At 47.8% G+C, this 14,491-nt stretch overlaps 1 protein-coding gene across 4 annotated transcripts in view; it reads right to left on the reverse strand.

Annotated features, from left to right (window-relative positions):
• Nucleotides 1-10,637, reverse strand: part of LOC135909208 (zinc finger Ran-binding domain-containing protein 2) — a 119,625-nt gene extending 108,988 nt beyond the window's left edge. For 2 of the 4 annotated variants that reach the window (XM_065441072.2, XM_065441070.2), the window contains exon 1: nucleotides 10,332-10,636. In XM_065441072.2, the coding sequence (XP_065297144.1) occupies nucleotides 10,332-10,362 (31 nt within the window). In that variant the 5' untranslated portion in view covers nucleotides 10,363-10,636. Of the gene's footprint in view, nucleotides 1-10,331 lie in introns of all 4 variants that reach the window. The other 2 variants (XM_065441069.2, XM_065441071.2) reach the window with 2 other exon arrangements.
• Nucleotides 10,638-14,491: the final 3,854 nt, after the last annotated feature.

Below are 14,491 nucleotides of genomic sequence, written 5' to 3' on the forward strand. Positions count from 1 at the left end.
ACAACTCAACCGCTGGGCACTTAGGTTTCACCAGAACATACCACTGCATTCAGGGCCGATTCTACTGGACTAATATGCAACAAGATATAGAAAAGTATGTGGCCAGTTAAAACAAGTGCCAGCAATTCGAGTGTCCTAACACTGCTCCGGTCGGACTCCTTCACCCTGTGGCGCCACCATTTCCTTTTGAAATGGTCGGGGTGAACCTTCTCGGTCCATTCCCATGCTCAACTAACAACAACCATTGGATTATAGCCTGCGTCGACCATATGACACGTTATGCTGAAACCGCAGTGATGCCAACGGCCACAGCTCTTGATATTTCGAGCTTCCTCCATTCTTCCTGTAGCTTCAGCACAACACTTGTATGGCTTTAAACACCATTTGGCAAGCACGGCCTGTGCCAGAAGTTTCTGGCTCATTACACCAGGCTTTTCGTCATCACCAATCGCCTGAGTGACATGACCGATTCAATTGCTTGTCTCGTTTTTAATGGCTACCGGTCTAAGAAGATGCAGCTTGCTCATGTCGCACGCCTTAAACGCTGTCATCCCCATGACTCTGAGTGGACGCAATACTCGCCCAGCGAGCCTCGTCTGTGAAGGGAGAAGTGGTACGCTAAAGCTACAGGAAGAACAGAGGAAGAGGAGAACGAAGTGCATGTCTTTGCAGCGACTCGGTGTCGGCGCGGCCCCTTTTCATCAATTTATCTTTAAATAAACGCACCCCATTGTAACAATATCTTGCATAAATGTTGCAAAGAGAATGCTTATGTTTGAGATGTTTTTCAAGTTTCTGTGTGAAATAGAAATCGCGCCAAAACACATCAAAGCTACAAAATTTTTCCGATTTGGGCCATGTTTGAAATTTTTTTTTTTAAATTTTAGTTTGTGGACAACATAAAAAAATGCATGGAACCAATTGACTGTGAAGCGTATCAATATGAGCCCAGAAAATTTTCGACGCAACATTTTTAGTTTGCATTTAATTCGGTAGTGATATTGGAAAATATTTTGGTAAGCAATAGGAGGACTCAGTGCCACCACCTTCAAATATTTTTTTGGCTTGCTGGGAACGCTTTGAAAGAATAAAATATTTGTTCCCGTGCAGTTTGAATATTGCTACATGACAAAAAGAAAACAGACCAGAGAAAATATCAAGTGGACATGCATGTTTCATCTCCTGTGGAATCACCCACAGGTACAGTCGTCATCAATACTAAATGGAACAGCAATTTTTTTTTTTAATGACAATACCACAGAACATTTTCATGGAGGGCATGTGTGTTTAGACCCTAAGGGCGTTGGAAAAAAATTTGATGCGCCCTCTCATATTGATGATGACTGTACAAACGTACACAAATGTTATGGGAAGACCAGAAATGCAAAGAATTAGTAGAAATTCACTATGTAATGAAGCAAGAATTAACTCTGTCCCATTGCTGTTCATACTTTATGCTAACAGTCATCATCATCATCAGCCTAGTTACGCCCACTGCAGGGCAAAGGCCTCTCCCATACTTCTCCAACTACCCCGGTCATGTACTAATTATGGCCATGTTGTCCCTGCGAACGTCTTAATGTCATCCGCCCACCTAACTTTCTGCCGCCCCCTGCTACGCTTCCCTTCCCTTGGAATCCAGTCCGTAACCCTTTATGACCATCGGTTATCTTCCCTCCTCATTACATGTCTGGCCCATGCCCATTTCTTTTTCTTGATTTCAACTAAGATGTCATTTACCCGCGTTTGTTGCCTCACCCAATCTGCTCTTTTCTTATCCCTTAACGTTACACCGATCATTCTTCTTTCCATAGCTCGTTGCGTCGTCCTCAATTTCAGCAGAACCATTTTCGTAAGCCTCCAGGTTTCTGCCCCATATGTGAGTACTGGTAACACACAGCTGTTATACACTTTCCTTTCCAAGGATAGTGGCAACCTGCTGTTCATGATTTGAGAATGCCTGCCAAACGCACCCCAGCCCATTCTTATTCTTCTGGTTATTTCAGTCTCATGATCCGGATCCGTGGTCACTACCTGCCCTAAGTAGATGTATTCCCTTACCACTTCTAGTGCCTCGCTACCTATCGTAAACTGCTGTTCTCTTCCGAGACTGTTAAACATTACTTTAGTTTTCTGCAGATTAATTTTCAGACCCACCCTTCTGCTTTGCCTCTCCAGGTCAGTGAGCATGCATTGCAATTGGTCTCCTGAGTTACCAAGCAGGGCAATATCATCAGCGAATCGCAAGTTGCTAAGGTATTCTCCATCAACTTTTATCCCCCATTCTTCCCATTCCAGGTCTCTGAATAGCTCCTGTAAACATGCGGTGAATAGCATTGGAGAGATCGTATCTCCCCGTCTGACGCCTTCCTTTATTGGGATTTTGTTGCTTTCTTTGTGGAGGACTACGGTGCCTGTCGAGCCGCTATAGATATCTTCCAGTATTTTTACATATGGCTCATCTACACCCTGATTCCGTAATGCCTCCATGACTGCTGAGGTTTCGAATGAATCAAACGCTTTCTCGTAATCAATGAAAGCTATATATAAAGGTTGGTTATATTCCGCACATTTTTCTATCACCTGATTGATAGTGTGAATATGGTCTATTGTTGAGTAGCCTTTACAGAATCCTGCCTGGTCCTTTGGTTGACGGAAGTTTAAGGTGTTCCTGATTCTATTTGCAATTACCTTAGTAAATACTTTGTAGGCAACGGACAGTAAGCTGATCCGTCTCTAATTTTTCAAGTCTTTGGAGTCCCCTTTCTTATGGATTAGGATTATGTTAGCGTTTTTCCAAGATTCCGGTACGCTCGAGGTTATGAGGCATTGCGTATACAGGGTGGCCAGTTTCTCTAGAACAATCTGACCACCATCCAACAAATCTGCTGTTACCTGATCCTCCCCAGCTGCCTTGCCCCTTTGCATAGCTCCTAAGGCTTTCTTTACTTCTTCTGGCGTTACCTGCGGGATTTCGAATTCCTCTAGGCTATTCTCTCTTCCACGATCGTCGTGGGTGCCACTAGTACTATATAAATCTCTGCAGAACTCCTCAGCCACTTGAACTATCTCATCCATATTAGTAACGATATTGCCGGCTTTGTCTCTCAACGCACACATCTGATTCTTGCCTATTCCTAGTTTCTTCTTCACTGTTTTTAGGCTTCCTCCGTTCCCGAGAGCCTGTTCAATTCTATCCATATTATAGTTCCTGATGTCCGCTGTCTTACGCTTGTTGATTAACTTAGAAAGTTCTGCCAGTTCTATTCTAGCTGTAGGGTTAGAGGCTTTCATACATTGGCGTTTCTTGATCAGATCTTTTGTCTCCTGCGATAGCTTACTGGTTTCCTGTCTAACGGCGTTACCACCGACTTCTATTGCGCACTCCTTAATGATGCCCACGAGATTGTCGTTCATTGCTTCAACACTAAGGTCCTCTTCCTGAGTTAAAGCCGAATACCTGTTCTGTAGCTTGATCCGGAATTCCTCTATTTTCCCTCTTACCGCTAACTCATTGATTGGCTTCTTGTGTACCAGTTTCTTCCGTTCCCTCCTCAAGTCTAGGCTAATTCGAGTTCTTACCATCCTATGGTCACTGCAGCGTACCTTGCCGAGCACGTCTACATCTTGTATGATGCCAGGGTTCGAGCAAAGTATGAAGTCGATTTCATTTCTAGTCTCACCATTCGGGCTCCTCCACGTCCACTTTCGACTAACCCGCTTGCGGAAAAAGGTATTCATTATCCGCATATTATTCTGTTCTGCAAACTCTACTAATAACTCTCCTCTGCTATTCCTAGAGCCTATGCCATATTCCCCCACTGACTTGTCTCCAGCCTGCTTCTTGCCTACCTTGGCATTGAAGTCGCCCATCAGTATAGTGTATTTTGTTTTGACTTTACCCATCGCCGATTCCACGTCTTCATAAAAGCTTTCGACTTCCTGGTCATCATGACTGCATGTAGGGGCATATACTTGTACCACCTTCAATTTGTACCTCTTATTAAGTTTCACAACAAGACCTGCCACCCTCTCGTTAATGCTATAGAATTCCTGTATGTTACCAGCTATTTCCCTATTAATCAGGAATCCGACTCCTAGTTCTCGTCTCTCCGCTAAGCCCCGGTAGCACAGTACGTGCCCGCTTTTTAGCACTGTATATGCTTCTTCTGTCCTCCTAACCTCACTGAGCCCTATTATATCCCATTTACTACCCTCTAATTCCTCCAATAACACTGCTAGACTCGCCTCACTAGATAACGTTCTAACGTTAAATGTTGCCAGGTTCAGATTCCAATAGCGGCCTGTCCGGCTAACAGTATACAAAGATAACTGGAAAACAGTGCATTAGGTTTTCATTTATCTTACATTTGCAATGGGCACAGGGTGCAACAAAGGGGTTTCTGAGCTGGGGGGTATTCTGTAACAGTCCACCTAATGGACTGTCCATTTTGGCCGCTGCTGATTGGATGCAGCTGTACGAGACAAGAGGAGAGCAGCGGCCCTACCCAATCAGCAGCGGCCGAAATGGACAGTCCACTAGGTGGACTCTTACAAATTACCCCCCCCTGATCTATGTGGACGACCTATTTCAATTAGCAGACAATGCAAAGGGCTTATGGAGACTTGCAAACATGCGTGACAATGAAGCAATATATCCCTACCTTAAGTTTGGCACAGAGAAATTGGGAATTATGATTTTTAATGAAGAGATGAGTAATGATGTGGTATCAATTCAACAGCAAGTAATATCTATAGAAAAAGAATTCCTGGGTTAATACATTACCAAAGGAAAAACGAAAAGCCTACTCAAAATTCCACTAAGATCATCTGAGGATGAAGGGGAAGGAAAATGCTGCCAATACTGTATAATGAAACACGGAGCACTCTAGGACTATAATAAATATAAGGTGGTGTAAGGAATTTAGAAATGAGTAATAGTTCCAGCATTAATGTTCGCAAATGCTATTCTGTGCATAAATCCGGAGATCTTGTTGGGTTTGAATGTTAACCAAAGGTCGGTGGGCAGATAGGCCTTGGCAAAACCACAAATGAGCGAGTGCAGGGTGGCATGGGTTGGACCTTTTTTCAAGTCGGGGAAACGCAAAGCAAAATTAGCTTTGAAGACAGACACAGGAACATGGATGAAACAAAATGGCGGCTAAATAGCACCAATACCTGTACCTCAAAAGCACGGACGTAGAATGGAGGATGAGGTCAAGAAGGTTGTAGCAACCACCAACATTGCAACGCTGGGACCCTAAGGTCGAAGCTCTCAGACGGCTTCAAAAGACGAAGAAAATAAAGATGGCTGGTGCGTGCTCTATGTACAAGCACAGCACGGGCAGTTGTGTTCTAAAATTGCGGTCCTCTGTTGCTGGTCCTCTTGTTCTAGTTCACCGCTGCGACCCCTCAGCAACAGTGATGACTCCTGCCTAAGAGATGACTGACCCCAGCAGCCTACTAACCTCAGGCAATCTTCTGCCTGATGCCACCTCACGCCCAGAGGACGTCGTAGCTCTCCAGCTCCGCCTGCCCACATTCTGGCCCAAGAACCCACAGGTTTGGTTCACCCAGGTCAAAGTCATGTTGGATCTACCTCACATCACCTCGGAGACTCCTTGGTTTTGCCACTTACTTTGCAACCTGTCTCTTGAGGCGTCTCAAGAGGTGGTAGACATCATCACTGCACCTTTGGCTATGCCTCCTACCAGCAACTTAAGCAGAATATTTCGGACCGCACCACGGCATCCGAGAGAGAGCGCCGCCAGCACCTGCTCACCTCCGAGGAGCTTGGAGATTGCCGCCCCTCCCAGGTGCTATAGCATGCAGCAGATCCTGGGGACAAGCAATGTCGACTGGAACAGTGCGCTGTTGAGGGAGTTTCTTCTGCAGCGCTTGCCGCAGTGCACCCACCTTGTCTCGGTCACTGCAGGGGACTTAACCCTCGACCGCCTCGCTCAGCTTGCTGACCTCAAGTCCAGAGGTGCAACTTCTTCGGTCACTGTCCTCTCTTGAATGTCAGAGTCCTGAGTCATGTTGCGAGTCCTAGATCAAACAGCTCGCTGTTTCCATCAATGCCCTACATATGTTGTCTCATGATCAGCATGACTCGCCTCACATCCTAGTCGCTGCTCATCTTCCCCAAGCAGTCCCTGCTCCCGCAGTCCTCGAAGCTCGCCTGTCTGCTGGTATCATCACACTTTCCAGCACCGTGCCTTCCAGTGCAAATACCCGTGCAACTAGTCAGGAAACTCGCCGCAAGATCACTGACCGTGGCATGCGACCTCGCCTTACAATCCAGCCGCCTTTTCTAAGTCATGAATTGCATTTCCAACTTGTGCTTTCTCATAGACACGGGTGCTGAGGTCAGCATACTGCCATCCCCAAAAGGTGACAGCACTTCTAAGTGTCCTAGACCTACGTTTCGTGCGGTGAACTCGACCTCTATTGCCATGTATGGTCTGCACTGCCTCACTCTTGACCTTGGCCTGTGGCGCACATTCTAATGGGTACTCATCGTATCCAACGTCAATCAACCTATCCTCGGCTGTGACTGCCTGACCTATTTCCTGACCTATGCCTGACCTATATCGCATGATTGACAGCAAGACAGACTTCTCCATCCCTGGCATCCGCATGCTGATCCCACCATGCTTCTCTTCTATACTAGAATCCTTGAAGACATTGCAGAGGTCACGAGGCCCAGTAATTTAAATCAGCCACCCAAGACCAGCGTAACCCACCACATTGTCATGCGTGGTCCACCCGTCACCTTTTTGTGAGCGTCAGTGATTGCTAAACGGGAATTCGATCACATGCTCCAGCTGGGTATTATTTGTTGTTTGTCTAGCGCTTGGGCCTCCCCACACCATCTGGTGCCCAAGAAAGAACCGAGTGACCGGCATTCATGCGGCGCCTGCCGGACACTCAGTGCTGACGTGTTCCACAACAGCTATCCCCTTCCACACAGCCAAGATTTCATACGCTACTTGGAAGGATGCAAGATCTTTAGTGAAGTGGACCTTGTCAAGGCATATCACCAAATCCCCGCTGAGCCTGTCAACATCCTGAATACAGCCATTACCACACCCTTTGGCCTGTTTTAGTATGTGCACATGCCCTTTGGGCTACCCAACGCAGCTCAAACATTCCAAAGATTCATTGCCAAGGTAACACGCGGCCTCCCTGCTGTATTCGCCTACATTGACGACATCCTCATCTCGAGTATTGTTCCACACGATCATGAGCATCACCTCCGGGAACTCTTTCAACACCTTTAACTATTTGGCCTGGTTGTCAACCCCCAAAAATGAGTCTTTGTGTCTTCCGAGCTCGAGTTCCTGGGCTACCACATCTTGGCGCTGGGAATTCATCCATTCCCCTCTCACGTCCAGGCCGTGAAAGACTTTCAGACACCCTTTATCCTTCACCAGCTATGTGTGTTCTTGGGCCCAGTGAATTTCTCATGCTGCTTTATTCTGCATTGCGCCAAGGTTCTGCACCCACTTACTGACCGTCTTCTTTTTGACACCCACAATCCTTCACCAGCTATGTGCGTTCTTGGGCCAAGTGAATTTCTCAAGCTGCTTTATCTGCAATGCGCCGAGCTTCAGCACCCACTTACTGGCCGTCTTTTCACAAGCAAAAGCTCCTCATCCACGATTTCCTGGTCTCCAGAAGCTCAAGCTGCTTACAGGGCTGCTAAACAAGCCATCGCCGATTCGATACTCCTCATCAGCCCTAGGACTAATGTGCCCACTCGCATCATGGTGGATGATACCAGCACAACCATCGGCACTGTTCTCCAACAGAAAATTGATTCTGAGTGGCATCCATTGGGTTTCTTGGAAGTTCCAACCTGCCGACACCCACTACAGCGTTTTTGGCCGCAAGCTGCTCACCATCTACTGCACCATCCAGCACTTCTGGCACTTTTCGAAGGGCCAGCCATTTTACGCTCCAGCCAATCCCAAGCCTATGGTGTACATTTTCTGCAGGAGGTCTTCCAAGTACGTCACATGTGAACTTTCCCAAATGGCCTATATATCAGAGTTAATAAACGATATTTGACGCATCAAAGGCACCAACAACGAGGCAGCTGACGCACTTTCATGCATCACCTCCCTTGGCACTTCTGCATTTGCTGTGGGCTGGGAATGACTAGCTCAGGAGCAGGTGGAAGACTCCCAAATAGCAAGCGGATCCTCCACAAGACGTCGAAGTCCACCATCATTCTATTATTTGGCCCATTGGACCACCTCAAACCAGCCTACCTCGAGATGCCTCCCATGGAGCTCACCGCAGATATCACTGGTGTATCAAGCGATTCACATGACACCAAGATAGTCCCGTTTCCACCTCATCACCACGTACATTTTGCCTTTCCGTTTGGGCAGGGGGCCTTGTAGCGCCCGCCGACGTTGCAATGCGGAAATGCTAAGGCTGGCGTTCTCAGCCGGTGCCTTGGAGCCGGCTGTGAAAGACAAGGAAAATAAAGATAGGCGGCTCATGCTCGATGCGTAAGCACGGCAAGCGCAGTTCTGTTATAAAGCCTGCTGCTCTGGTCCTCTTGTTCTGGCATTCCACTGCGACCCCTTGGTTCCCGGCAAGGTCAATCAAGTATACAATATTAGAGCACAGAAATAGACAATCTGGAATTTTCAATAAGAAAGTGAGAGAAACTGATATGGTAAACTGGATGCAAAGGATGAAAAGAAAAAGTCCATGGCAGATTTACAAATATGGCAAGACAGAAATCGGGAAGGAAAATATGTACGATAACACAAGGGGCAGTGCCTATCTATTTGAGGCCCAAGCTGGCTACCTGAGGACAAAAGCATACCAGAGCAAATATTCACAACAGGTTGAGGATTGTGTATGCTGTAGAAAAAGTCTAGGAACAACTCAGCACATCCTGATGCCAAGATATTCACCAAGCAAGACCTGTAAGGAACTTCCAAGAAGCACTGGGAATCAAAGCGGATGGAAGCATTCAGTGGTCAGCACTGGAAATATTGATAGAGCCAGCCAGGGTAGTTACAGGAATATGTAACTACAATGTAGAGTTTTAGTTAGGAAAGATATGATCAAGGAGTGATAGGCAAAATGCTAGAATTCAATAGATGTAAACGCAGGCAGGTTACTTGACTATTTGTCACCGCCACATTTAAAAAGGAATGTACGTACAGAAATTGTCATCATCATTATTGGTAGCACCATAATTTATGTTGGTTAAGTAGATCTGGGCACAAAAATACCTTGAGGCACCTTTACTGGGGCACATGCAAAGCAGAAAGTCTACCTTTTATGCCCATGCAGCTTAAGCTCATACTGAGTGTTGCAATTCAAAGCTAATTGTCATTAGTTTTTGTGTAGCTGTTAACAGTGTTTCTTTAGTTATGTGACGCCCAATGGCAAAACATAGTTCTCTTTCTGGGTACTCTTTTATGCATTAAGTTTTCACAAAAAACACCATGCTGTGGCTTGTTTACCTCTTTGTAGATCGCACAGTGCCGATGTCTAGCCAAGCAGTGTGTACAATTGCTGGAACTATGCAAAATAATTTGAACATTTCAACTAATTTCTTTTACAATTCCTTGAAATATAACCTTGTGCTTTCGACAGTGCTAGTTGGAGATGTCGCAATTTCAAATAGGTATAAGCACTATACACACCTTCAAAGGCAAACGCCAAGTTTAGTATAATTATAAGAGTACAAGGCTACTTTCATGAAATTGTGAAGAAAAAAATCTAACGGCATTATAGAGAAATAGCTAGAAATAGCTAACGGCACTTTGCGGTCTACACAGAGTTAAAGCTTTTTACGAAAACTTATTGCACAATAAAGTGTCCGCAAAATCAAATAATTTGCCATTGTGTAGGACGTAACGAACGAACTACAGCAGCTACACAAAAGCTAATGACATATTTGTGATGTGTTTGAAAGGTGGGTGTACTTTCAAATCTCTAGTACAAATATTATTCTGGAGGAGCGCCTCCCCTAAGCGTTGTGCTGATTGGGGACAACGACGTGCTCTTCTGCGAAGTCATCACCACAACTAGACAGGTTGAACCGCAAGTTCTGGGCCTGTGAGACAGTTCCTTTCCACCCAGTTTAATGTGGCACACTGGGAGATCTCAACATCTGCGCATATAAAACAAACAACTTTTTTTTTTTTTTTTTTTGCTGTCCTAAACGACATCAACACAGACAGAGAAGGCCGTGTAGTAAACACTGAGTTCCAGCCTCGTCAACAGTGTAAGCACTTGCCATGCAAAGGCGGAAGGCAAGCATCGCAAGAGCATCAACTGCGAGCGATGTCACTTACTGCGAATCGACGCAAAGCCAATCTCCTTCATTCATGCGGAACTTTTTCGAGTGGCTTGACGACCGAGGCCTGTCACTGCACCTGTCGTCGTCACTACGCATTATGTTCACGCACTGCTTTCTTTGCTGAAACCACAATACTTTAAAAATGGCACTATATCTGCAACGCACGCCAGTAGTTATACTTAAGGTGCATTTAAATGTCGACGTTGACTCAAACACAGCAGTAGTAGACGGTACCCCACAGACACCACGCAGTCCACTCGATAACGCTGTAGTTTGTATAACAGACTTCAGTGCTTCAATTTAACAGCTCTGCTAGGGAGATGGAACCATGGGCGTCTTGCGCTGAGGTTGAGGTATAGTAGCGGCGCCTGGTGGCGGCGCGGGAAACGACATCTGGGTTGTACCAGCTTGGGTCGTATTGAACCCTGGCTGTGGCGAAGCACGTTTCTAGGCAGAGTTTTGCGTCGATTCGCACTTTTTTCTGCCCTGTTGCGAGTGCGAAGAGGCTCATCACTTCTCACAGACCATGCCGACCACGCTGCGAGCTCGCCGCAGCCTATAGTTTAACGAAAACGGGCTCTCCGTGTGCCGTGGGACGTAATGCTGCGAGCAGACGGAATCGGTGACGCCGATCCGGAGAGACCTAGCCCGGCCTCGAGAAGGCGTCACCGTCATTACTTCTGCGTCGTGGGCTGCCATGAACAAGAAGGCCTGAATCCCAACATCAGATTCTACCGTTTTCCTTCAAGGCCTCACGAAGTGGAGCGTCGGGCGCGCTGCATAGCTGCAGTTCGTCGCGCTGAGTAAGCGAAACTTCGCGCCATATGCTGACTGCTTCGCCTGTCTTGAAGCTTGCTTGATTATCTGCGTTCTAAATTTCGGTCTTTTGCACCTATAGTCCCGACAGCACACCGACATAGCAGCAGGCATGGCTGGTAATTCACGATTCGAGACCCGGCCACAGCGACAATTAATAATAATTAATAATAATAATAATTAATAATAATAACCACAAATGGCCGGGCTGATTCGGCGACAATTCACTACCCCACTACGAGCAGCACAGGTTAGAGAGTTAAATGTGCTCATAGTTGACCTCAAGTCAGCATGTTGAGGCAGCGCAGCAAGGTAGTATTGATTACAGCAGATCGATGTTCGAGCACTGTCATTAAAAGCTACGTCAAGCGAGCAGCGCACGAGCTCGCGCTGCAGCGCGATTCGCATGCGAGCTCATATGCATTGCATCAGTTATTACCAGTTACTAAAAGGGACAGATGGCCGCTACGACAACGCAGGCATAACTACTTGTTTAGCAGCATTCAGTCAACAGCAAAGATTGCAGGAGGCTCGCCGTTCCGCGGCATGTCGAAAGACCGCTGCCTTCGCGGCGCGTACGATCGTGTGCTCGAGCAGTTCCGTACACATGATGTCTGCTTATCGCTGCTGTGGATTCATTTATATCAAGCATTTCCTCGCGTTTGTGCGCCTGAATCACGGTGTAAGAATCCGTGGCCTGAATCTAGCAGCGTCCAAACCTAACCTGAAGTTCCACTTCGTACGCGACTCGCTTCACTTGCGAGTGACACCGCGCTAAAACTTCGCCGCTTAATTCTTGAACGGCATACAGGTATTCGGCACTGCATAATTTCTTGCCTTTACGCAGCGTGCCACCCCTGAAAAAATCTTCGGCACCGGATATTCGCTGCAGGCCGTGATACAACACAACCGAAAGTGGCGGGTCCATATTGTAAACGTGCTTTCCGAAGCAGACGACCGAGCTTGGTACGACCCATTTTAGGACAGAGGGCGCTTTTTAGCACCTTTTTCGCAGCGCCTCCTGGGCAATGCAAGAGCCCCATAGAGGGAAATGTGGCGCTAGTATCTACGGGGGCTCCCATGAGCGTTGCGTGGTTGCCTCAACCAACGTTGGAGGTGTCAGCATCGGCTGGGCTTCGCCGCGTATGGCGGTGCGGCATTTTTTCATGACAGCGACAATGTAGCGAAAGATTAGAAAGCGATCCACTAGTTAACGACCTTTTATGCTCCATTAGCCTCTAGCAGAAGCAGGCAGGAGCGGAACGCTCCTGCCTGCTTCGTATGTTACTTTCTTCGACCACTCTCAACGGCCGATTCCCGTGCTAGGTTGTTTCCAGGCAGACGTTCGGTATAAAGGTCGCACAGCGTTGCTACGTTTTTATGTTGTTCACCGAGGAACTTGTCTGATCGGTCTTGACGGCGTTAAAGCCTTGGATCTTCGCATTGAGGGTTCTGCTCTCAAGTGCTTATACACGTCCGTTGATGATCCGCTGCCTACCGTCGTTGACCCGCTCTTCTGTTCCATTTCCACACTGTCAAGCACGCAGGCCCGTAGCATAGCTCTTCCGCCAGCCTTAGCACATGAGTTCAGTTCACTTTTCAGTCGCGAGTTGGGTTTTACTAAGGGGTTCACGCATCGCATCAAGACACAGCAAGGCGTGCAGCCTGTAACTTCGAAGCTTCGCCGTCTGCCATATTCTCTCCGGTCACCAGTACCAATGAGCTTCAGAGGTTGCTGAGCCTTGACATCATCCAGCGCATCGATGCTTCTGAATGGGTGTCCCCCCCATTGTTGTTGTTAACAAGAAAGATGGTAGCATCAGGATATGTGTAGACCTTCGAGAGCCGAACAAAGCTATTGTTCCAAACAGTTTCCCGTTGCCCCACACAAAGGAGCTGCTTCACGCTTTGGTAGTGTTACGACTTTGCACCGCTGCCACCACTATTACGACTTTGAGGTGGTCCCGTAGCGCTCGTCACCCGTTTCGTGACAGAGCGTTGGTAGCGAAGACTCCGAGTCAGGCGTCGGTGAGAATAACGAAAGGGACTTTATACATTATATACAGGTCATTATACAGGACAAGGTCGGATCGGCACGGGGGCCGAGAGCTCACAGCAAACGCGACTGTTCCCGCACGGCGACGTCCGGCGAAAACGCGTGACACATCTCACTCCACTCGAGAGCGGCACTCAGCTCCCGGTGGGTCGGCGGATCCGGTTTTCCAGGCGGCAGCGTCGCGCCTTACAATGCCCCGAGAAACCATTGTCACTCAAACGGCCAAATACAAAGCCAGCACTCGACGGTCGTCCGAGAGGTCCAACCAGAGACCACGCTTGCCACCCGGTTTAAAGTTGGCGCGCGCGGTGACCTCCAGGCAAAAGGAGGTGCGGCGCCGGGCTGTCTAGCACTTGTTTGAAGTAGTAGCTTAGCGCAAAGCTTGGCCTAGACATTGTTGGTCCTTTGGAGCATGCAGCTCACAACAACAGATTTGCTGTAACGCTTGTTGACTACCATTCTAAATGGCCAGAGGTATATTTTTGCAGCGAAGTGTCCACGAGAACCGTGAAAGACTTTTTAACAATTGTTTTTGCCCATGAAGGCTACCCAGAAGAGATCGTTTGCGGCAATGGACCTCAGTTCACTTCGCGTGAATTCATCACTTTCCTGCAAAAAAGAGGCATCAGTCTTTCACATTCTTCGGTGTACTACCCCCAAGCCAATGGGCAAATAGAACGTTTCAATCGCACATTGAAAAATTTAATTCGTCTTGTTCCTCGAAAGACGACCACTCCGGCAGGCTGTCACAGAATACCTTGCCATTTACCACTGTACCCCGCGTGCCACCACCGGTGTCGCCCCTGCAGTTCTGCTGCATGGTAGAATGCCCCGAACCAGGCTGGATGTCGTGGGTTTCTGAACACCAGCATTTGCAGAAGATCCAGCCGAGTTGGCGCGACTTCGTCAAAGGGTTCGGCGTCGGCAGCAGAGCAGCAAGCACTACACGGACAAAAGGAGAGCCGCCAAGAAGAAGATAGCCGTAGGCGATTTTGTCCGCATAAAAAAAAAAACCGTCCGTTCGTTTCAAGGGAGACTGCGCTTTTTCTTCACCACCTAAGGTGATCAAGAGGAGGGGACCAGCCTCCTTCCGACTTGGAGAGGGCCGTACGTGGAACGCCTCCAAGCTTTCCATGGTTCCGGAGAGGAGCACCTGGGAACCAGGCCAGCCTGCCACGCCGCCGCCGCGGTCTCCTGAGGCGCTGCAGCCTGCCACGCCGCAGCCGCTGTCTCCCGTTGTGCTGCAGCCTGCCGTGCTACAGCCTCCCTTTCCCAGGACGCCG

Source organism: Dermacentor albipictus, chromosome 9, assembly GCF_038994185.2.
Source record: "Dermacentor albipictus isolate Rhodes 1998 colony chromosome 9, USDA_Dalb.pri_finalv2, whole genome shotgun sequence".
NCBI lineage: Eukaryota > Metazoa > Arthropoda > Arachnida > Ixodida > Ixodidae > Dermacentor > Dermacentor albipictus.